Here is a 24,013-nt window from a genome sequence, read left to right as displayed (position 1 = left end):
ACTCTCATTTCCTTTCCTGCAAAATACCAAATTATCTTTATTGTTTTCCCCATTTTCCTCATCTTTAAATAATAGAGTTTGATTATTGCCCTTTAGTTCAAGATACAGGAATGCTGATGATCTTTTCTTTGATCCTTCTAAATTCTTCAGGCCACATCTGCATTTGTTAACAATTTTTTACTCTTTGTTCTTTATTATCTGCTACCTATAAATAAGTAAATACTCATAGTGCTGGTAGAGAGAAAATAAATCACATATAGGTTGTTGTATTATGTGTTTTCATCAAATATACATCTAAATATAAGAAAATAGAAATGTTTACTTATTTCATACAGAAATCATACCATTACACTATGATAATTTCAGTAGTCTTGTTCTTCTATATGTCTTAATTTTATTTTATCCTTTTTTAAATCCATTGTTTATTAGCATTGAACTATAAAATAGCCACATTGTTCTTATAAAACTAAAGACAGTATAAGGATATTTAAAATATTAGATAAAAGTCACTTTTCTCAATCCAAAATGCCAGTCTCCTCCCTTCCTACCATAAACTAATTGTACCCATTGGAGATAATCAATGTTAATGGTTTCATGTCTGTAAATCTCCACTCTCCCCATCAATTATTATTGCCTTCAAAAATGTACCCTGTGTTCCTGGGTTTATTTGGCAATTTGTTCCAGAGACCTACTGATCTTCAAATACATCTTAAGTACTGAAATGGGCTCATATTTTTGAAGATGGACAATATTTCACAGACAAAGACAATGAAGAAGAAAAATGTGATTAATTAATTTTTGCTTGAGAAGGCAAGCATGACAGTTCTGGTAACAGAGCTTCCAGATTCAGTGTTCAATCCGTAGTCCCTACCCGGAAAATTACTGATCATTTCAGTTAAACTGAAGGACATGTTACAATCAGAACTGCATTTGAATTAATTAGGAACTTTTTCCCTACAAGTTCAGTTCAGTTCAGTCGCTCAGTCGTGTCTGACTCTTTGTGACCCCATGAACCACAGCACGCCAGGCCTCCCTGTCCATCACCAACTCCCGGGGTCCACCCAAACACATGTCCATCGAGTTGATGATGCCATCCAACCATCTCACCCTCTGTCGTCCCCTTCTCCTCATTTTCCCTACAAGTTCAGTTCAGTTCAGTCGCTCAGTCGTGTCTGACTCTTTGTGACCCCATGAACCACAGCACGCCAGGCCTCCCTGTCCATCACCAACTCCCGGGGTCCACCCAAACACATGTCCATCGAGTTGATGATGCCATCCAACCATCTCACCCTCTGTCATCCCCTTCTCCTCCTGCCCTCAATCTTTCCCAGCATCAGGGTCTTTTCAAATGAGTCAGCTCTCCGCATGAGGTGGCCAAAGTATTGGAGCTTCAGCTTCAACATCAGTCCTTCTAATAGACACCCGGGACTGATTTTTAGGATGGACTGGCTGGATCTTCTTGCAGTCCAAGGGACTCTCAAGAGTCTTCTCCAACACCACAGTTCAAAAGCATCAATTCTTCGGTGCTCAGCTTTCCTTATAGTCCAACTCTCACATCCCTACATGACCACTGGAAAAACCATAGCCTTGACTAGACAGACCTTTGTTGGCAAAGTAATGTCTCTGCTTTTTAATATGCTGTCTAGGTTGGTCATAACTTTCCTTCCAAGGCGTAAGCATCTTTTAATTTCATGGCTGCAATCACCATCTGCAGTGATTTTGGAGCCCAGAAAAATAAAGTCAGCCACTGTTTCCCCATTTATTTCCCATGAAGTGATGGGACTGGATGGCATAATCTTAGTTTTCTGAATGTTGAGCTTTAAGCCAACTTTTTCACTCTCCTCTTTCACTTTCATCAAGAGCCTCTTTAGTTCTTCTTCACTTTCTGCCATAAGGGTGGTGTCATCTGCATATCTGAGGTTATTGATATTTCTCCTGCCAATCTTGATTCCAGCTTGTGCTTCATTCAGCCCAGCATTTCTCATGATGTACTCTGCATATAAGTTAAATAAGCACGATGACAATATATACCCTTGACGTACTCCTTTTCCTATTTGGAACCAGTCTGTTGTTCCATGTCCAGTTCTAACTATTGCTTCCTGACCTGCATGCAGGTTTCTCAAGAGGCAGATCAGGTGGTCTGGTATGCCCATCTCTTTAAGAATTTTCCACAGTTTATTGTGATCCACACAGTCAAAGGCTTTGGCATAGTCAATAAAGCAGAAATAGATGTTTTTCTGGAACCCTCTTGCTTTTTTGATGACCCAGCGGATGTTAGCAATTTGATCTCTGGTTCCTCTGCCTTTTCTAAAACCAGCTTGAACATCAGGAAGTTCACAGTTCACATATTGCTGAAGCCTGGCTTGGAGAATTTTAAGCATTACTAGCGTGAGAGATGAGTGCAATTGTGTGGTAGATTGAGCATTCTTTGGCGTTCTTCCTATTATCAGTGATATTGCAAAAAATTGAAATTTGACGAAAGTTTCCACTGATGTACCATACCCTAGTTTTGTATTATTCCAAGTGCTTCTCAATCCCCAGTCCCTTGACCTCTGATTCTACACCCTCTAGTCTCTCTCCTCAGTGACCACTCTTTCCTGAGAATCACAATTAACCCTCCAACATACACTCCTCTCATAGGTTCAGACACAGCTTCTTCTCACTAAGTTTATATTTTTGATGAGGTTTAACGTATTCTCCCTTCCAAAGTACTTGCATTTTACAGATAAGAAGACCTCTAGAGCCAGGTGAAGACAGTACTATTTTTATTATAGAAACTATTCTTTGAGATCCTTAAAATCCCACTGTGTGTGTGTGTGTGTGTGTGTGCACGCGCGCATGCGTGCATGCCTGTGCTCAGTTGTGTCCAATGGACTGTAGCCCACCAGGCTCCCACTAGCTCTACTTTTTTAAATACAAAAGCCCGTGTAAATGCCTAGAGCTAAGAAACAAGCATCCATAGTTCCCAGGAGAAAACAGCTGACTTTTCTTTTATAAATGTTTATTTCTACTTGTTGAACATTTGGCATAAAGACAGGGATTCTTGGAAGTGAAATAGGCCATAGAACTTGTCCTTTGCCCTTGCAACTAACTCAGGAGAAAATTTTAAAATGGATTTAGCATCAAGCAAGAACTATGTGACAGAGGATGAGATAATTGGATGGCATTACCGACTCAATGGACATGAGTCTGAGCAAGCTCCAGGAGTTGGTGATGGACAGGGAAGCCTGGCATGCTGCAGTCCAGGGGTTGCAAAGGGTCAGAGACAACTGAGTGACTGAACTGAAGAACTATGCAGTCTACTCAACAAATGTGAAGGGAATGTTACATTTCTCAGATTCAATCCATATAAAAAATTCCTTCCGAATTTATGCATTTCCTTCCTTCTCAGGATGTTAAGACATTTCACAGATTATCAAACAGTCCTATCAAACACATGAACACACAGGATTAATTTAAAAGCTTAATCAAATAAGGATAGATGAATATCAATTGATATCAAAATATCAGACCCTTTAAAAAACATACCACCGAAAGGATTCACCTGGAATACCAAATGCTACCTTTTGCTATTTTCAGACCAACACTAAATATACAGCTCATGGAAATGTACTTTTTGTTCCTTAATAACTTGACTTCGTGAAACTATATTCCCCAAATTAGGGATTTGGACTCTATTAATCTAATATGTTTTTTGGCTATATGTCATATACATGAAATTACAAAATAAGTGCATGGAAAATAGTTTAAATTAGCCAAATATGTTTAATTGGAACTTTTCATATTTAATGTATACAAACTGAAACCTTAGGTCATTATTCATGCATTACTTTTGTCTCCTTCATCGTATCAGTGACTAACGAGAATTGTGCTTCGATAACATCTCTCCTATTCATTCCCTGCTCCTCAGGCTCGCTTCTGCTTCCTTAGTTCAGCCAGCTACTTATCATTTTTAACTTGGACTGTTGCGGCAGCCTGATTAGTCTTCCTGTCTGTATTTTCACCTCTTCCCATCTCCATTTCACTCCACTGCTGCAATCGCCTTTCTAAATTGCAAATTTGATCATTGTAATTTTGTACTCGAAACTGTCTAACAGGTTCCCACTGCCTCTGATATCAATGGCAAGGAGGGTTTCCATTATTAAAATCAGTTTTCCCTTCTCTCCTCTTTAGTGGTGTGTCCCATCCTCTCCCTGTCTATCACACCCTGCATTGCAGCCTACAGACTCACTTGAGCTTGCTGCCTGGCATTCTGCTGTTTTGCACCCATTTCCTGGTTCACAGTGCTTCCTCTATTGGCCTTTATTTCCTTTTATCTCCTTGAAGAATATCTCTTCATCTTTGACAATTCCAGTTAAGGATCCCTTCCTTCTTAAAATTTTTCTCAGTTCCATATGTGAAATGAAATAATCTTTTGTGTCTTTTCTCATAGGTACTTTGGCAGATCTGTTCTCCATTTTTATCAGATTCTCCTGGTAGAATCAAACAGTCTTTTGTGACTATTCTTCTGTCCTTGGGACATGCCTTTTCTCCCACTATCAGGGTATCAGCTCCTCAAGAACTGGGACTGTAGCTTCCTCGTGTTTGTATCTCCAGGTCTTGCCGAATGACTAAAAGACATTTAGGATATATTTTTGAAGACATTTAAAATATTTTATTCTTCAAATATCCTAGCATTTTGAATATTACATTTGCTCAAAATTATTTTTGTTATTAGAATTATATTTTCAGTGTCTTTCAGGTTTTCTGCCCTTGTTATTTTAATTCAAATTAATGATCAAAGTATACACATTCTCTAAGCTTTTAAAATAGGTGGATCGAGCCATTCCTAAAGAAATGTTCAATTTAGGAGAGAGATATGGGTCAAGATAATAAAAATTTGATGACAGGCCCCTTTTATAGATCATAAAAGTAACTTAAAGGATTGTTTCTTGTTTTTTATTCATCAAATCACCTGAAACACTTTTGAAAAACTATAGATCCCTGAGTCTCATTCAGAATCTTCTTTGTAGGACTATGAAGTCTGTATTTAAAACAAAAAATAACCCATAATGCTCTCCAAGTGATTCTGATCCAGTCATTCCCCAAAATAGCATTACAAAATCAGTTATTTAAGAGATATAAGGTAATTTTGATACACAGCCAAAATCAGAAATCACATATTCCAAATACAGAATACAAATAATTTAACAGTAGCTAAAATTTCAAGTTATTATCTTTAACATCTTTTACCAGGAAGACAGCTAAAAAACTTCAAAGCCAGAATTTGAAACCAGGACTTTCTTTTTATAAATCCCATCATCCTTTTTCTTCTTTATTTTACTGACCCTGAAAATATGCTATTGAAGATACCATAAATAGCATGCTTAGCCATCATCAGGAAATATTTCCAAAAAGTTTTTAATAAAAATTTAAAATGCCATTATTTTTGAAATGTATGTTCTTGTTGCTTGACAACAAGATTCTTAATTTATCTTAATTCTTAATTAATTAATTCTTAATTAGTTTAAGAATAGATTGCAATAGCATGACAGCTGTCTGGTCTCATGATTAATGCATAATTTTGAAGAAAAAAATAGAAACATCACAGCAGAAGTACTCTTATTACAGTTTGAAATAGCTGGAATTAAGCCAATTAAACTGTTTCAGCATTGCCAATAAAAGGATGAATTCCTTTTGATTTTCCTCCTCTCATTTTAGAATCCATGTGCCATGCATAGAGCATGATTTAACCAAAAAAAAAAAAAAAAAGAAAACCCTTGAATACACTGGGCTGTTGTAAGTACTCCATGCTGGTTCTGGACTCATCCACATTATTTGTTTATATTTTGCCACTTTATTTTTTTGATTGAAGGATATTTGCTTTATAGAATTTTGTGGTTTTCTGTCATACATCAAGAATCAGCCACAGGTACACCCATGTCCACTCCCTCCCAAACATCCCTTCCATCTCCCCCCATGTCTTTAGGTCTGTTCTCTGTCTGTTTCTCCATTGCTGCCCTGAAAATAAATTCATCAGTAGCATCTTTCTAGATTCCATATATACGTGTCAGTATATGATATTTCTCTTTCTGACGTCACTCTATCTAATAGGCTCTAGGTTCATCCATCTCATTAGAACTGACTAAAATCCATTCGTTTTTATGGCTGAGTAATATTCCATTGTGTGTATGTTCCACTGCTTATTTATCCATTCATCTGTCAGTGGACATCTAGGTTGCTTCCATGTTCTAGCTATTGTAAATAGTGCTGCATTGAACATTGGGGTACATGTATCTTTTTCAATTTTGGTTTCCTCAGGGTATATGCCCAGGACTGGGATTGCTGGTCATATGGTGGTTTTATTTTTAGTTTTTTAAGGACTCTCCATACAGTCTTCCATAGTGGCTGTATCAATTTACTTTCCCACCAGCAGTGCAAGAGGGTTCTCTTTTCTCCACACCCTCTCCATCATTTGTTGTTTGTAGACTTTTTGATGAGGGCCGTTCTGACTGGTGTGAGGTAATATCTTATTGTGGTTTTGATTTGCAGTTCTCTGATAATGAGAGATGTTGAGCATCTTTTCATGTGTTTGTTAGCCATCTGTATGTCTTCTTTGGAGAAATGTCTGTGTAGGTCATTTTCCCACTTTTTGATTGGGTTGTTTGTTTTTCTGATATTGAGTTGTATGAGCTGCTTGTATATTTTGGAAATTAATTATCCTAATTATACATAATTCCAAATTATGTATAATTTGGAAACATAAAAACATGTTTCCTTTGCTATTATTTTCTCCTATTCTGAGGGTTATCTTTTCACCTTGTTTGTAGTTTCCTTTGCTGTGTGAAAGCTTTAAGTTTAATTAGGTTCCACTTATTTATTTTTGTTTTTATTTCCATTACTCTAGGAGGTGGGTCATGACATATTTGATTTATGTCATCGAGTGTTCTGCCTATGTTTTCTTCTAAGAGTTTTATAGTTTCTGGTCTAAAAGTAGGTTTTTAATTCATTTTGACTTTATCTTTGTGTATGGCATTAGTAAGTGTTCTAATTTCATTCTTTTGCACATAGCTCTCCATTTTTCCCAGCACCACTTATTGAAGAGGCTTATCTTTGCCCCATTGTATATTTTTGCCTCCTTTGTCAAAAATCAGGTACCCATAGGATGTGGGTTTTATCTCTGGGCTCTCTATCTTGTTCCATTGGTCTATATTTCTGTTTTTGTGACAGTACCATATTGTCTTGATGACTGTAGCTTTGTAGTATTGGACTCTTCCACATATTAATCCCCTTCTGTCTCTAGATTCCAGAGCATGCATTTCTATATTTCTTCCATGGGCCTGATCCCCAAAGACCTCAAAATGTACCCAAGTTTCCTTAACTGATAATTACAATGCAAAAAGGTTATTATGAAATAGGGTGGATCAAAGTGTTGGACCACACATCTTGACCTCAAAAGGAAACAATAACAAATGACTCTTAATAAGAAGATTGGCTTTTTTTAATGTATTTGTTTCATTTGTTCATGTGTATGTCAACAATTTCTAGAAATTCAAAAAGGAGAATTCCTGGAAAAGTGAAGACTCTTTTTGATTCTGCATTTGTCCATTTGGAGCTCCTTTTTACAATGAAAGTTAGATTGTGAGCATCTGACTTGGAGATGAAGAGCATTAAAGCAAATGTAGGACTCCTGAATTTTGCCCCTTGACAGCAAATGCCTTTGCCACTTTTTTCCCAATTGATTTCTCATGACACCTCCAAACAAAGCATTATTTGGGGAGATGATGTCTTTTTCAGCTCAGAATGCATTCTGAAGTCCTCATCACAGCCTATGAGACACCAAAAAAGTATTTGCCTCCGAGATCTCTCTGATTCGCCTGTTACTGCCTTTGTACCTCCACCCCATCGCCCTTATTCCTCCACCTTCAGGAGACACACCAAGAGCATGGCAGGCTCAGGCATTTGCACTCATTGTTTCCATGTCTCCCAGATACTTAGCCCTATCTCTGTTTGGCTCCCTTACTCCAAGTAGCTCTCTGCTCAGATGTCTCCCTCTCTTAGAGGTTTCCCTGACCAGCCCCTACATAGCACTCTACTGCTCTCTACCCATCAGCCTGCTTCATCTCTCCTCTTAGTACTTGGCATCTCCTGGCCAAGTACATATTTCTTTGTCATATGTCTCTGAGACCCAGAATTTAAATTCCATAATGGTAGAGACTATATTTGATTCACTGTCATTTGTTTCCCTGGATAGTACCTGACTCATTAGAAATTTCTAATAAATACTTTTAACCCAATGTACATGACTAAGAGAATATTGGCTTACTGAAATGGACTCATGAATGATTTTTAAAAGCTTGGGTTCACTATGTGGTATTTTATATATTTTTAAAATTTATTTTATTTATATATGTATTTTAAAGACACATGTATATTGCATATATATATGTATAATGATGCAGATTCATATAATGTATACATACACTCTTTCATGAATTCTTCTTCCTGTCCAACTCTGTGACCCCATGGATTGCATCCCACCAGGCTCCTCTGTCCATGGGATTTCCCTGGCAAGAATACTGGAGTGGGTTGCTATTTCCTACTCCAGGGTATCTTCCCGACCTAGAGATTGAACCTTGGAGGTGTCTTTTGCTTCTTCTGCATTAGCAGGTGGATTCTTTACCACCACAACACCTGGGAAGCTCCCATACATTCACTACCTGTATATAATGTAGTAAGCAGAACAACTGACCCTGAATCCCTTTATTTTCTCCTCCCTCAATTATATCTCCATTCCACCACACACACACACAAACACACAACTTCCCCTGTCAAGGTTGCTGTCATATACCGTCTAGTTGGTTATATTTAAATTATGGTTTCCTCGTACACTTTGTGGGTGAGTTAATGAGTCACACTGCAAGGACTGTTTTGTAGTTTATCATCATGACAGTGCCAATAGGCTGTAGCATTTGGGCCTCGGATGGTATAGGCTCTCCACTACTCTAGATACCCTTCCAAAAGTGGTATTTCCAGGGGTGGCACAGTGGCTTTTCTGACTGGTAAAATTCCTTCAAAGGTTATTAGATTATTATAGTCCCTTGGGGCATCAGCTGTAGATATTGCCATCCTGGGCTTATGGGCAGGTCTGTGTGCTAAGTACTAAGACAAAATCTGAAATTGTTTATGAGACAAGGCATAGCATAGATGCTACAAGAGAGTCTTTATACCAAATACTGACTTTGCTTCTTGCTTAGAAGTATTATCTCAGGCTAGGTACTTAACATTCTAAACCTCAGTTTCCTGTTCCATAAAATCATAACATCTATTTGATAATATTTTTGTAAGGACAAACATAAATAATGTACACTGGGTTGGCCAAAAATTCGTTCCAGTATCCATAACATCTTACAGAAAAACATGAACGAACTTTCTGTGCAGCCCAATGGAAAACACTGTTTGGCACCAGCCAGATACTCTAAATGGCAGTTACTTAAGTAAAATTTTCTCAGTCTCCATGAGGGCACTTAATTCAGTGCTTGAAGCCCAGTAGCTACTCATGGATTATTTGCTGATTGATAAGGCTTTCTTATCATACTCTTTGGAGACCCTTCTCTAATCATCTTAGTTGATAAATGGGGCATGGAAAAGAGTAAAGTCAGGAAAACTTTGGTGCTCACAGATTCAAACTTATCTAATTCTAAAATTTGAAAATGATAACTTGTGTGTATAGTTTTTAAAAAAACTGCACCAGGAGTAGAATGAAACTTTTGGACTCAATATAATCTTTCTGTTTGAAGACACCGCTTCAGATCTTAGGAAGAGATAGTTGGAATCATGGTTAAGATGAATAATCACATTCGTTCTATTGAATGAACAGTCAGGGAAGGTGAACAAGTTTTAATGTGTCCATATACCTATTGGATTTTGCATGCTGATAGGCAGGGTTACTTGAATTTATAGTCTAAAAAATAATTCGTTTAATTTTGAAATTATGTAATTATATTTACATGCACACATATATCACCCTTCTATCTGTAGTAAATATATGCTTCCAGCTGTATTTACCTGTAATATTGTGAAATATGTTTTTTTTTTCCCTTGAGTCTGTATGAGTTGTGAACAGAGTAAAGTAGGACAAGGAGAATATAAAAAATATTCTGACAGATTATAAAAAAATGTTATAAAAATGTTCACGTAACTACAGATTCAACAGATTTGATTAGTGAATCTTGTTTTAAATAAGCACCAAACCAACTTTGTTCTGGGAAACAAAGTGAATCTTGTTTTAAATAACCACCAAACAGCTTTGTTGTTTGGGAATGCAACTTTGTTCACTGTCTTTGTCATAGTTAGGAAGATTGTTTATCAATAGTAAAGAAGACATAGTTCCACTAAAGCTTCCAGTGTAGGAAAAAAGCAAATGTAATTTGGTTATCAAATCCCAGGTCAGACATTAACCAGCTGAAACTCTTTGGGGTATATACAAGTCTCTTTTGTTTGACTTATAAAGTGAAAATAAAGACAGCTAGCAGAAAGGTTATTGCAGAAATCATGTCTGTATATAGCCACATTTACAACGTGTTTTTATTACATTTTGTGTGTTCATGTATATAATGCACCACATAGTAAGATTTAAAACGTGCTTCTTCTTAATTGAAAGCAGTTATTCCACTTTGTAGAATAACTTTAGATGTTTAATTGAATAGTCTAAATAACAGTATTTTCTAAAAGAAAATAACATTAACTGCTTTCTCTTATTACAGGCTTATGAAAAAATTGCTTACCTTCTCACTAATTTAGGTAAGTCCACTTTTCTTACTTCACTCCTTAGTAAGAAAATAACATGGGCATATCAGTCTGCAGTTTCTTTACATACTTTAGCATTTTTTATATCAACTTTGGTTAGATAATTGTCAATAAAATGAAAGAAGGGACCTAGGAAGTTGGAATTCATTGTATAACTATAGAGAAGTAATGTATATAGTTACAAAATCCTAGTAGAAATTAACAAACCTAGTTCTGCCTACTTGGGATTGCTTTCCCCCTACCTTTTCAGTTCTTTGGGATTTTCCCTGCAACATTTATTTTATCACAGTGTCATATTACATGTACACAACTTAAAAGGCAAAAGAGTATTAAGAGATTTATGATAAATACCAGCTCTTTGCCACATTGCCCATTCTTGCTTTCCATATCCCTGAGGTAGTGCTTTTTAGCAGTTTAATCATTGTTTTCTGTTCTACCCTATTTCTAAAGTGCATGCTACTACTGCCATTCTTGGGTTTTCCAGCTTTGGGAAGTGATTGCCTTCCCATACTAAAAGACAGGAACTTCGTACTTCATTCCCACAGTGTCCCGAGCCCTCACCCTTCCCCATCCATCTCGAGGTAAAAGCAGACTGTTAATTCTCCTCCTTCCAAAGTAGTTGTACTGGCAGCGTTAGCCTAATGAATAATTGGTGTTCACATCATGTATCTACAGAGCTATGCTCCTATCTATGGCATGATGTGTACTGTGGTAGCTTTCTTTCTTATACAACCTTTATATTTTCGTGAAGCTAATAATAACATTTTTTTTTTGCTTAATTGTCTACACATACTTGCCTTGATTTATCCCGAACTTCTTGCCGTAACTCTAAATTCTCTCTAAATACATTAAAAACATCAAATATTGTACTCACTTTCTTCTGAGAGGTATCCTCCCTGAACCACTGTCTACTCCAGTCTCAATAGGTTACCCTCTGGGCTTGTGCTCAATTGTATACACCGCTTTGACCAGCACTGTGGCAATTCCTTCACTTTTTATGTTTTCAGTTGGACAATACTTTTTGGATTCTTTGTTTCTTCTGTCTTATTTTCTTATTTTGCTACCTGGAAAGTAAACATCTCAAAACCTTGCATGTCAGAAAATACCTTTATTTCTATCCTCAAACTTAAATTTTGGTCCCCTAATTTGGGTACAAAATTTTTATTACAGAGTTGTTTGAGCAGCGATCTTTTATTATTTGAGAACTCAACAGAGCCAAGGCATTGAGCTCAGCTAGACTCTCCTCCTTTACTATTTTGTTTTATATCACAATTCTGTGACAGTAGTATCCCAAGTTTATCGATAAGACAATCAAGGTAATTAAGTTGCATGCGTGCAAAGGTGATTCAGTCGTGTCCCATGCTGCAACCCTATGGACTATAGCCGGCCAGGCTCCTCTGTCCATGGGATTCTCCACACAAGAATTCTGGAGTGGGTTGCCATGCCCTACCCTAGGATCTTGGTTAAATCACTCGTTGATCTTCCCAACTCAGGGATCAAACCCGTGTCTCCTGTGTCTCCTGCCTTGCAGGTGGATTCTTTACCGCTGAGCCTCCAGAGAAGCCCAATTAAGTTAATGGGTAGAATTTAAACTCAGATGTGACAGACTCCACTGTGATGGAGTAACTGTATCACTCCATTAGGATGTGTTGCTTGCCTTACAGTGTGTTTACAGGTGCGAGTAACATGAGAAGAGACAATGTATAGGGGGAAGAACTAGCCCCTAGTTCATAGTCTGGCTGATAGGGTCACTTGGAAATTACATGACTACGAGCAAGTTTTTTAGTCTTTCCATTCTTTCATCTCCTCTTCTTCTCTCTGCTCCATCTCCTTTTCCTTTTTTGAGTCTCAGTTTCTTCATTGGAAAAATGAGAATGAGAATAGTTCCTGTTTCACTGTCACTGTAGCTTAGCTGCCTGACACATGACAAGTGCCCCATAAATGGGAATGATCTTTCTCATTGTTCTTTAAACCCTCTGACCTATAGGAGAAGGCAATAGCACCCCACTCCAGTACTCTTGCCTGGAAAACCCATGGACGGAGGAGCCTGGTAGGCTGCAGTCCATGGGTTCGCTAAGAGTCAGACACGACTAAGCGACTTCACTTTCACTTTTCACTTTCATGCACTGGAGAAGGAAATGGCAACCCACTCCAGTGTTCTTGCCTGGAGAATCCCAGGGATGGGGGAGCCTGGTGGGCTGCCGTCTATGGGGTCGCACAGAGTCGGACACGACTGAAGTGACTTAGCATAGCATAGCATAGCATAGCATAGTTTCTTCAGTTGGGTAATAAAACACTTGAACTAGATATCCTCAAGGCTTTCTTCTAGCTCTGATTTCTTACATTTATTTGCTTGTAAAGTATTTTATGGCCAATATGAAAGCAAACCTAAGCAAGTAATTTGGGGAAGCCATAATATTAATTATAGAAGCAGAATATGCTAACTGCCAGGAATATCAGTTTTCACTTGATATTTGATTTTTCCATCTATAACTCATACCATAATGCCTGTGGACTCATAGCTGTCAATTAATAATGAGCTTTATAAATTTAAATTAATAAAATATTGGTATTTTGTTTAAAGAAATGTAATGTCATTGCATGTATCTATAAAAATAATATGTATGCAATATATGATATTAAATTCTATATAAATTTAGGCTTGCAAATTTGTGCTTCAAATTAGAAATTAGGTTTAACTTTCTAATTATACAAAATACTTTTAAGACTTTGTTTCTTGATTTCTTTTTTGCCCAAACATTTTATTTTCAAATATCATACATACACAAAAATCAAACCATCAATTCTGGCACATTAAGGTTTTTTAAAGAGAATATATAATATTTGATCCAAAGTGATACTTTTTTAAGCCTAGCTTTTCAGTTGTTAAGAATTAGATCAGAATGGCTGTCAGTTGTTTCAAATAATGAAGTATCTATAATAATGAACAATGATTTATCTATAGTATTGATTATCTATAAAGATAAACTTGGATTCCAAGAAGCAAATTAGGTCAACTGTTGAAAAGAATTTTTATTTTGTCAGAGCTCAATTCGGGAATAAAAGTATCTATGTCAAGGGAACCATAACAATAAAATCAGATGTCATCATACTCATATTAGGCAAACTAGAATTTAATATATATTTGAGAGGGAAAGAGAGAGACTTTATACTGATAAACAACCTACCAAGTCAGTATAATAGTCAATTTCTATACACTTTCCACCAACCTTCAAAGCATAGAAAGCAAAATATAATAGAAATACACAAATAAATTGACAAATAAACACTCAAAATATAAGCCAAGATATACAGGACTGGAAAACGTCAGTTTTCATTCCAATCCCAAAGAAAGGCAATGCCAAAGAATGCTCAAACTACCGCACAATTGCACTCATCTCACACGCTAGTAAAGTAATGCTCAAAATTCTCCAAGCCAAGCTTCAGCAATACGTGAACCATGAACTTCCAGATGTTCAAGCTGGTTTTAGAAAAGGCAGAGGAACCAGAGATCAAATTGTCAACATCTGCTGTATCATCGAAAAAGCAAGAGAGTTCCAGAAAAACATCTATTTCTGCTTTATTGACTGCCAAAGCCTTTGACTGTGTGGATCACAATAAACTGTGGAAAATTCTGAAAGAGATGGGCATACCAGACCACCTGACCTGCCTCTTGAGAAACTAGTATGCAGGTCAGGAAGCAATAGTTAGAGCTGGACGTGGAGCAACAGACTGGTTCCAAATAGGAAAAGGAGTACGTCAAGACTGTATATTGTCACCCTGCTTATTTAACTTATATGCAGAGTACATCATGAGAAATGCTGAGCTGGAGGAAGCACAAGCTGGAATCAAGATTGCCAGGAGAAATATCAATAACCTCAGATATGCAGATGACACCACCCTTATGGCAGAAAGTGAAGAACTAAAGAGCCTCTTGATGAAAGTGAAAGAGGAGAGTGAAAAATTTGGCTTAAAGCTCAACATTCAGAAAACTAAGATCATGGCATCCGGTCCTATCACTTCATGGCAAATAGATGGGGAAACAGTGGAAACAGTGTCAGACTTTATTTTTCTGGGCTCCAAAATCACTGGAGATGGTGATTGCAGCCATGAAATCAAAAGACACTACTCCTTGGAAGGAAAGTTATGACCAACCTAGACAGCATATTCAAAAGAAGAGACATTACTTTGCCAACAAAGGTCCATCTAGTCAAGGCTATGGTTTTTCCAGTGGTCATGTAGGGATGTGAGAGTTGGACTATATATAAAGAAAGCTGAGTGCCAAAGAATTGATGCTTTTGAACTGTGGTGTTGGAGAAGACTCTTGAGAATCCCTTGGACTGCAAGGAGATCCAACCAGTCCATCCTAGAGGAGATCAGTCCTGGGTGTTCATTGGAAGGACTGATGTTGAAGCTGAAACTCCAATACTTTGGCCACCTAATGCAAAGAGCTGACTCATTTGAAAAGACCCTGATGTTGGGAAAGATTGAGGGCAGGAGGAGAAGGGGATGACAGAGGATAAGATGGTTGGATGGCATCACCAACTCAATGGACGTGGGTTTGGGTGGACTCGGGAATTGGTGATGGACAGGGAGGCCTGGCATACTGCGGTTCATGGGGTCGCAAGGAGTCGGACATGACTGAATGACTGAACTGAACTGAACTGATAGAATATTTGAATATCATAACTGGCAGCCTTCTTTTAAACATATATAAGCTGTATGCTCAAGAGAAAAGTGAATATTCTTTTAGACACTTGATACACTGACAAAACTTATCCATGTAATTTGGCCACAAGAAATTGTAACTTTTTTTGTCCCAAGGCAGAAATCACACAGGACACATTTGTGGATCATGAGGCAGTGAAATTAGAAGTGAAGTGAAGTGAAGTCACTCAGTCATGTCTGACTCTTTGCGACCCCATGGACTATCGCTGCCAGGCTCCTATGGGATTTTCCAGGCAAGAATACTGGAGTGGGTTGCCATTTCCTTCTCCAAAGTTTTCTCCAAAATTAGAAATGGAGACCCAAAACAATCTTACACAGGAGATTTTTTAAAAAACCACAGTCTCATTTCTAAATAAGTTTTCTGTTTAATTTACAAACTATTTAGAAGGAAACAACAGTGAAAACATAACCATGCATAAATGTGGGCTCTCCTGACAGTTCTCCCTTCTGCCCGTCAAACAGTCACTCTTGTGGATGCCCCACAGATCCTTCCGGTTTCTGACACTTGTCTGCTTTGGGCTTGGCGTTCCCCAAGACCTATTCTGGAGTTCCCCAGGATAAAGTTTCCTGTTTATTCTGTGCTTTGCTCATGCATACTGTTTGGCCTATCTTTTCCTTTAAGTCAGAGCACATCTACTTTCTATTTTTCTTAAATTTTCAGTTACATTAGAATATATACATGAGATGTGCATATATATTTTCTATCCCTTATTTGGATATCCAGTGGGAGCTGAGGCTGAGGTACATTCTGCCATCTTCATCCAGTTTTATGAAGATGTTGCTTTATGTTGTTATCTTTTGTTTGCTTTATTTTGAGAAGTCAGAACCCTAAGGTGTAAGTTGACAGAGTTCTTATCTAAACTCCTCATTTCACAGATTATAAAACTGATTGCAAAATACATGAAGACACCTGCCTGAAGTTACCAGCAAATTAGGTATAAGGTTGAGATAAGAACTGAGCTTTTCTGACTGATGTAGCCCTCTTTTTTCATTACTAATCCACTTCAGTCTGCATATAAAATATTCCTTTTTTAAAGAACTCTGTAGACAGTTAAGTTCTCTGAATTAAGTATAGACATTTGGAGTGAAAGACTGCTTCAATATTTATGGTTACCTCTAAATGCCAGGAGCAGAGAGAATAAGGAAAATCCTTATGTCTTAACAACAGATATCATACTTTTGTAGTTGTGGAAAATGTCTAAAGATTATCTCATTGGATCTTTTCAGCAATTCTGTGGAACAGATATTATCATTCCTATTTTTACAAATGCAGACACTAGAACTCAGAGGCATTGAGTGGCTTATAGACTCAGTAAATGACTGAACTAGACGTTGAACATAGGACTTCTGATTCTGTATCCATATTTCTTGTCATTTACTTCATCTGTGTAAGCACACTCTATGTTCCTTTTAGAATATCCTCGAACAGAATCTGAATGGGAAAACAGCTTTGCTTTGAAGATGTTCCTCTTCCAATTTGTCAATTTGAACAGTTCTATCTTCTATATTGCTTTCTTTTTGGGGAGGTAAGTCAACTTCATACACATTGTCTTTGCTCAATGACGGAGACTGTCAACAGTTTTATTGCCAGTTTGTTAACAGAGGTGGCAAATTCTTGTCCTCTGCCTTGAAAAACTGTCCCAATGAATCTTCACATGCTTTTTCAAATCAAGACTTAGTATAGTGCTTCTGGCTGCCACTCCCAATTAAAGTTGAAATAAAAAAGTAAAGCCATATACTTGAATCACTTTTCTGTACAACTGAAACTAACACACTATTGTAATCAGCTATACTTCAATAAAATAAATAAGACCTATATGCCGTGCTGGGGTTGAATTATGATTCTCCAATCATTAGTGATGATTTTGTTAAATAAGAATTTTTTTTGTATAAGCCTAGAGTACACTTCCTTAGTGTGGAAACATACCTATCATGGTAATACTTTTTCCTGAATTTGCTGCAGAATATAAAAAAGAAGCATATTAAGCTACCTGTTCTGGTTTGCCATATGCTCAACACTCCAGCCAGTGCCATGGAAACATACTGAAGCTAGAAAATTTTAAACTAAACCATTCAGCACATTTTATTAATAGTCACTAACTAGGTCAAAAAGACATTAAAACTCTACAAGTCAGTGTGGAAAATTTCATTTGGTTGGTTTGTCTGTACTTTCTCAACCCGTTGATAATGACTTCACACATCACTTTTCCTTTTTAAGTCAGGTCCTTTGATGTGTAAGCATGGCCTAAGTCACTGTTTGGGTACACATTGCTCCAGAGAACACTTAGGTCTACCCACACTTGCACTGGTTGTAATGCATTAGTAAGTGTTCTTCAGTCAACCCCGCCTAAACACTAATGAATTAAAATGGCTTTTTACAGATTCGTTGGCCATCCAGGAAAGTACAATAAACTTTTCAACCGGTGGAGACTGGAGGAAGTAAGTAACCTTGTAAGGGTGGGGGTGGGCATGGATATGGGCCAATGACTGTGGGGGAAAAGGGGGTGGGAAGAGAGAGAAAGGGGAGGTGAAGCAGGCAATTTCATCTGTACTGAAGACATGTTTTTGATAAAGCAGGAAATCTACGGGTTCCTAAGAAACCAAGTCTTCCAAAAAAGAGGGTGTATGTTAAACCCCAAGATCCTGACCTCAGAGCTCTTTAATATACTATCAAAACCATTTCTTTCATTCACAAAGCCCAGAAATTTAGCTCCAGTAGATTTTTTTCTTTTGGAGGATTATTATTATCTATGCACTGATCTCCAAACTTTTAAATATATTGTGTTTCCTTCTAAGCAAGGAAAATTTAGTCTAAAAGAAATCTTACATGAAATACCAATTTATAAATGTATAGGTATATCTTCAAAGTCTTATATTTCTTTATTGATTTATAATATGTATGTACGGGAACAAAATGTCTAGGAATAATATTTCTATATTCCAGGGAGAGAATGTTGTATATTTTCACTGAGATTGACAAACTGCCCTCCCAAATGCCAGCTCTTACCTATAGTATATGAATTTACTTCTTCAGAATTTGCCAAGTGAAACAGTTTTGTTTTTACCAATAATCCAAAAGATATCAGAATATCTCTTGATTTCAGTTCCTTTAATTACAAGTGACACAGAGAATGTTTTTCATGTTTGTTGATATTTTGTATTTCTGCAGGTATGTTATTCCTGTTCATTTTCATTAAACTGTTTTTTCTGTTTTAATAATTTCTAAACAAATACAATTAGGTTCTTTCAAATTTGTTAGGGATATGTTTCCCATTTTCTTGTATATCTTTTAATTTTATTTTGATATATTTTTTACAAAACTATATAGCATTTTCTAATCAAAATATTATTGTCATTAATGTTTTGGGGAATTTGTTTCATCACAAAAATGTGTTGTCAATTTGGGAAATTTTTAAAATTCATGCATATTTTTAACTACTGTTATTTTAAAAAATATTATCTTTGACCCATTCAAAGTTTATTTTCATGTAAAGTATAATTAAGATCCCCCAAAATTAGCAGCCACAAATTTAATAACATTACTTTTCACTCAGAGAAATGAGATTGTAAGGTTTATTATATCAGTATTCTACACCTTAAAATTTCTGGATCTATTTAGACTAATTGTCAAATTTTTTACTTATCTAATTCAAAATTTTAAAAATTATTCTAATGTAAAATTCAATTTAACATATGGCAGCATTAGTTGTTTTTGTTCAGTCACTAAGTGGTGTCTGACTCTTTGCAATGATATGAACTGCAACATACCAGGCTTCCCTTTCCTCCACTATCTCCCACAGTTTGCTCAAATTCATGTCCATTAAGTTGGTGATGCCATCTAACCTTCTCATCTTCTGTTTCCCCCTTCTCCTTTTGCCTTCAATCTTCCCAGCATCTGGGTCTTTTTCAGTGAGTCAGCTCTTTGCATCAGGTGGCCAGAGTACTGGAGTTTTAGCTTTAGGATCAGTCCTTCCAATGAATAGTCATGGTTGATTTCCTTTAGGATTGACTGGTTGGATCTCCTCACAGTCCAAGGGACTCTCAAGAGTCTTCTCTAGCATCACAGTTCAAAAGCATCAATTCTTCAGCCCTCAGCCTTCTTTATGGTCCAGTTCTTACATCTGTACATGGCTACTGGAAAAACCATAGCTTTGACTCTTTGGACCTCTGTCAGCAAAGTGAGTCTCTGCTTTTTAGTACACAGTCTAGGTTTGTCATTCCTTCCAAGAAGCAAGTGTCTTTTCATTTCATGGCTGTAATCATCATCCATGGTGATTTTGGAGCCCAAGAAAATAAAATCTGTCACTGTTTCCACTTTTCCCCCTTCTATAATGTTTGCCATGAAGTGATGGGACCAGATGCCATGATCTTTGTTTTTGAATCTGAGCTTTCAGCCAACTTTTTTCACTCTCCTCTTTCAGCTTTATCAAAAGGCTATTTAGTTCCTCTTCACTTTCTGCCATAAGAATGTTACCATCTGCATATCTGAGATTGTTGGTATTTCTCTCGACAATCTTGATTCCAGCTTTTGAGTCATGCAGCCCAGAATTTCTAATGATGACTCTTCATAGAAGTGAAATAAACAGGCTGACAGTATACAGCTTTGTCATATTCTTTTCCCAACTTTGAACCAGTCCATTGTTCCATGTCTGGTTCTAACTGTTCTTCTTGACCTGCACACAGATTTCTCAGGAGACAGGTAAAGTGGTCTGGTATTCCCAGCTCTTGCAGAATTTTCCAGTTTTTTGTGATCCACATAGTGGATAACAGGCTTTAGTGTAGTCAATGAAGCAGAAGTAGATGCTTTTATGGAATTCAGTTCCTTTCTCTGTGATGCAATGAAATCTTGGCAATTTAAACTCTGGTTCCTATGAAAAAAGTGAAAAGTGAAAGTTAATTGCACAGTTGTGTCTGACTCTTTGCCATCCCATGGACTGTATAGCCTGCCGGGCTCCTCTGTCCATGGAATTCTCCAGGCAAGAGTACCAGAGTGGCTTCCCATTTCCTTCTCCAGGTGATCTTCCTATGCATTTTCTAGATCCAGCTTGTACATCTGGAAGTTCTCAGTTCATGTACTACTGAAGCCTAGCTTGAAGGATTTTGAGTATTACCTTGCTAGCATGAGAAATGAATGCAATTGTAGAGTAGTTTGAGCATTCTTTGTCTTTGCTCGTCTTTGGGATTGGAATGAAAACTGACATTTTCCAGTCCTGTGGCCACTGCTGAGTTTTCCAAATTTGCTGACATATTAAGTGCAGCACTTTAACATCATCTTTTAGAATTTTGAATAGCTTGTCTAGAATTCCATTACCTCCATTAGCTTTGCTGTTAGTAATTCTTCCTAAGGCCCACTTGACTTCACACTTCAGGATGTCTGGTTGTAGGTGAGTGACCACACCATCATGGTTATCCAGTTCATTAAGACTTTTTAAAATATAGTTCTTCTATGTATTCTTGCCACCTTTTCTTAATCTCATCTGCTTTTTGTTAGGTCCTTACCATTTCTGTTCTTTATCATGCCCATTCTTGCATGAAACATTCCCTTAATACCTCCAATTTTCTTGAAGAGATTTCTAGTCTTTCCCAATCTATTGTTTTCCTCTATTTCTTTGCATTGTTCACTTAAGGTTTTCTTATCTCTCCTTGCTATTCTCTGGAACTCTGCATTCAGTAAGGTATATCTTTCCCTTTCTCCCTTGCCTTTTTCTTCTCCTTTTCTCAGCCATTTTTAAAGCCTCTTCACATGACCAGTTTGCCTTCTTGTATTTCCTTTTCTTTGGGATGGTTTTGGTTCACACCTCCTGTACATTGTTATGAACCTCCATCCATAGTTCTTCAGGCACTCTGTCTACTAGATCTAATCCCTTGAATCTATTCATCACCTCCACTGTATAATCATAAGGGTTTGATTTAGGTCCTATCTAAATGGTATGAATATTTTCCCTACTGTCTTCAATTTAAGCCTGAAGTTTACAATAAGGAGTTCATGATCTGAGCCACAGTCAGCTCCAGGTCTTGTTTTTGCTGACTGTATAAAGCTTTTCTATCTTCAGTTGCAAAGAGAATAATAAATCAAATTTCAGTATTGACCATCTCCTGATGTCCATGTCCAGAGTCATCACTTATGTTGTTGGAAAAGGGTGTTTGCTATAATCAGTGTGTTCTGGACAAAACTCTGTTAGCCTTTGCCCTGCTTCATTTTGTACTCCAAGGCCAAACATGCCTGTTACTCCAAGTATCTCTTGACTTCCTACTTTTGCATTTCAATCCCCTTTAATGAAAAGTACATATTTTTCTTGGTGTTCTAGAAGGTGTTATAGGTAGGCCTTCAAAGAGCTATTCATCTTCAACTTCTTTGGCATTAGTGGTTGGGGCATAGACTTGGGTTACTGTGATGTTGATTAGTTTGCATTGGAAAAAAATGAAGTCATTCTGTCATTTTTAAGATTGCACCCAAGTGCTGTATTTTGGACATAAGTTTGAGCAAACTCCAGGTGATAGTAAAGGACAGGGAAGCCTGGAATGCTGCAGCCCATGGGGTTACAAACAGTCAGACACGACTTAGCGACTGACCTACAACAACTGCATTTCAGACTCTTTTGTTGACTGTGAGGGATACTCCATTTCTTCTAAAGGATTCTTGCCCACAGTAGTCAGTATAATGGTCATCTGAATTCCTAAAATGTCGTTGTTCATTCTTGCCATCTCCTGCTAGACCACATCCAATTTACCTTGTTTCATGGATCTAATATTCCAGGTTCTTATGCAATATTGTTCTTTATAGCTTCAGACATTACTTTCACCACCAGACACATCCACAACTGAGGAACATTTCCGCTTTGTCCCAGGCTCTTCATTCTTTCTGGAGCTATTAGTAATTGCTCTCTGATCTTCCCCAGTAGCATATTGGACACCTTCCGACCTGGCGGGCTCATCTTCTGGTATCATATATTTTTGCCTTTTCATACTGTTCATGGGGTTTTTGTGGCAAGAATACTGGAGTGGTTTGCCATTCCCTTCGCCAATGTACTACATTTTGTCAGGAATCTCTGCTATGATCAACCTGCCTTGGGTGGCCCTGCATGGCATGGCTCATAGCTTCATTGAGTTATACAAACCCCTTTGCCAAGACAAGGCTGTGATCCATGAAGGGGAGGCAGCATTATTAGGAGGTCATAATTTAGTGAAAGGTTAAGAAAAAGATCACCTGAGAACTTGGAGGGTAGAGGCATTTCTGATCTCTATCTAAACAGTCCCCCCAAACACAGGAGCTCTCTCATTAATGTTGTCTCCTTTGGGTGTTCTAAAAGTTGATTGGAATACTTTGAGAAAGCCCAAGAATGTATGCTTTTTATCAAAGAAAACTGGGCTCAAATGTTAATCTTTCTGATTATTCTTTGTCCTTCATTTAACCTCTCTGAATATCTGTCTTCTCATCTGTACACTGGCAATAGTAATACTTAGGTTGCAAAGCTGTTACTAGATAAGAGATAATTTGCATCACACAAGTAGCCCAATCCCTGTACTATGGTAGGAACTCTGTAAATTGTAGCTGATATTTATCAATGCTATGTCTCTACAGCTACCTGGGTATTATTCTACTGGAAAGAGATAAACTAGGGCCTTTCATAATCCCAGGCTTCCTGGAACTCCCCAAATGAAACTTGCAGTTTTCTTTTATAGCCCCAAAGTATGACCATATCCACTAAACGCCTTTCAGCTCCCCTTTGGTGTGTGTGTGGATGTGTGTGTGTGTTGTGGTAAAGGGCGGGGGGTGTAGAAAAAAAGGCTTACTTTTTCCCAAGAGTGTTCAGTGGAGTTAGCAAGGGTAGTTCAGGGAACAAAGTGGTCACAGGCAGGTAGGTCTGCATATGATGCCATTTTAGTGCCTGCTAGCACCAATGAAGTGAAAGTGAAGTCTCTAAGTCATGTCCGACTCTTTGCGACCCCGTGGACTGTAGACTACCAGGCTCCTCCATCCATGGGATTCTCCAGACAAGAGTACTGAAGTGGGTTGCCATTTCCTTCTCCAATAATTTTATTTAATTGGGTACTGTTACTGTTAACTGGGGCTTCCTTGATAGCTCAGTTGGTAAAGAATCTTCCTGCAATTCAGGAGACCTCAGTTTGATTCCTGGGTCAGAAAGACCCTCTGGAGAAGGGGGAGGCTACCCACTCCAGTATTCTTGGGCTTCCCTGGTGACTCAGCTGGTAAAGAATCCACCTGCAATGCCGGAGACCTGGGTTCAATCCCTGGGTTGGGAAGATCCCCTGGAGAAGGGAACGGCTATCCACTCCAGTATTCTGGCCTGGAGAATTCCACGGACTGTAAAGTCCATGGGGTCGCAAAGAGTCAGACACAACTGAGCTACTTTCACACTTCCACTGTTAATCGTGAAATTATTAGAATTTGTGATTCCTCTTCGAAAGTCCCAGGGAAATAACTGTAATACTAGTGTCAGGAAAAATATTTCGTAGCCATCCTATTTCCCACAAT

At 37.7% G+C, this 24,013-nt stretch overlaps 1 protein-coding gene across 4 annotated transcripts in view; it reads left to right on the top strand.

The window, feature by feature from the left end:
• The window catches only part of ANO3 (anoctamin 3), a 452,499-nt gene that overhangs the window by 401,300 nt on the left and 27,186 nt on the right, over positions 1 to 24,013 (top strand). For all 4 annotated transcript variants that reach the window (XM_025266342.3, XM_025266344.3, XM_025266346.3 and 1 more), the window contains 3 exons: positions 10,746 to 10,782; positions 16,931 to 17,042; positions 17,898 to 17,955. In XM_025266342.3, the coding sequence (XP_025122127.1) occupies positions 10,746 to 10,782; positions 16,931 to 17,042; positions 17,898 to 17,955 (207 nt within the window). The remainder of the gene's footprint in view (positions 1 to 10,745; positions 10,783 to 16,930; positions 17,043 to 17,897; positions 17,956 to 24,013) is intronic.

The sequence above is a fragment of the Bubalus bubalis genome, chromosome 16 (genome assembly GCF_019923935.1).
Source record: "Bubalus bubalis isolate 160015118507 breed Murrah chromosome 16, NDDB_SH_1, whole genome shotgun sequence".
Lineage (NCBI taxonomy): Eukaryota > Metazoa > Chordata > Mammalia > Artiodactyla > Bovidae > Bubalus > Bubalus bubalis.
This window is presented reverse-complemented; position numbering and strand designations above follow the sequence as displayed.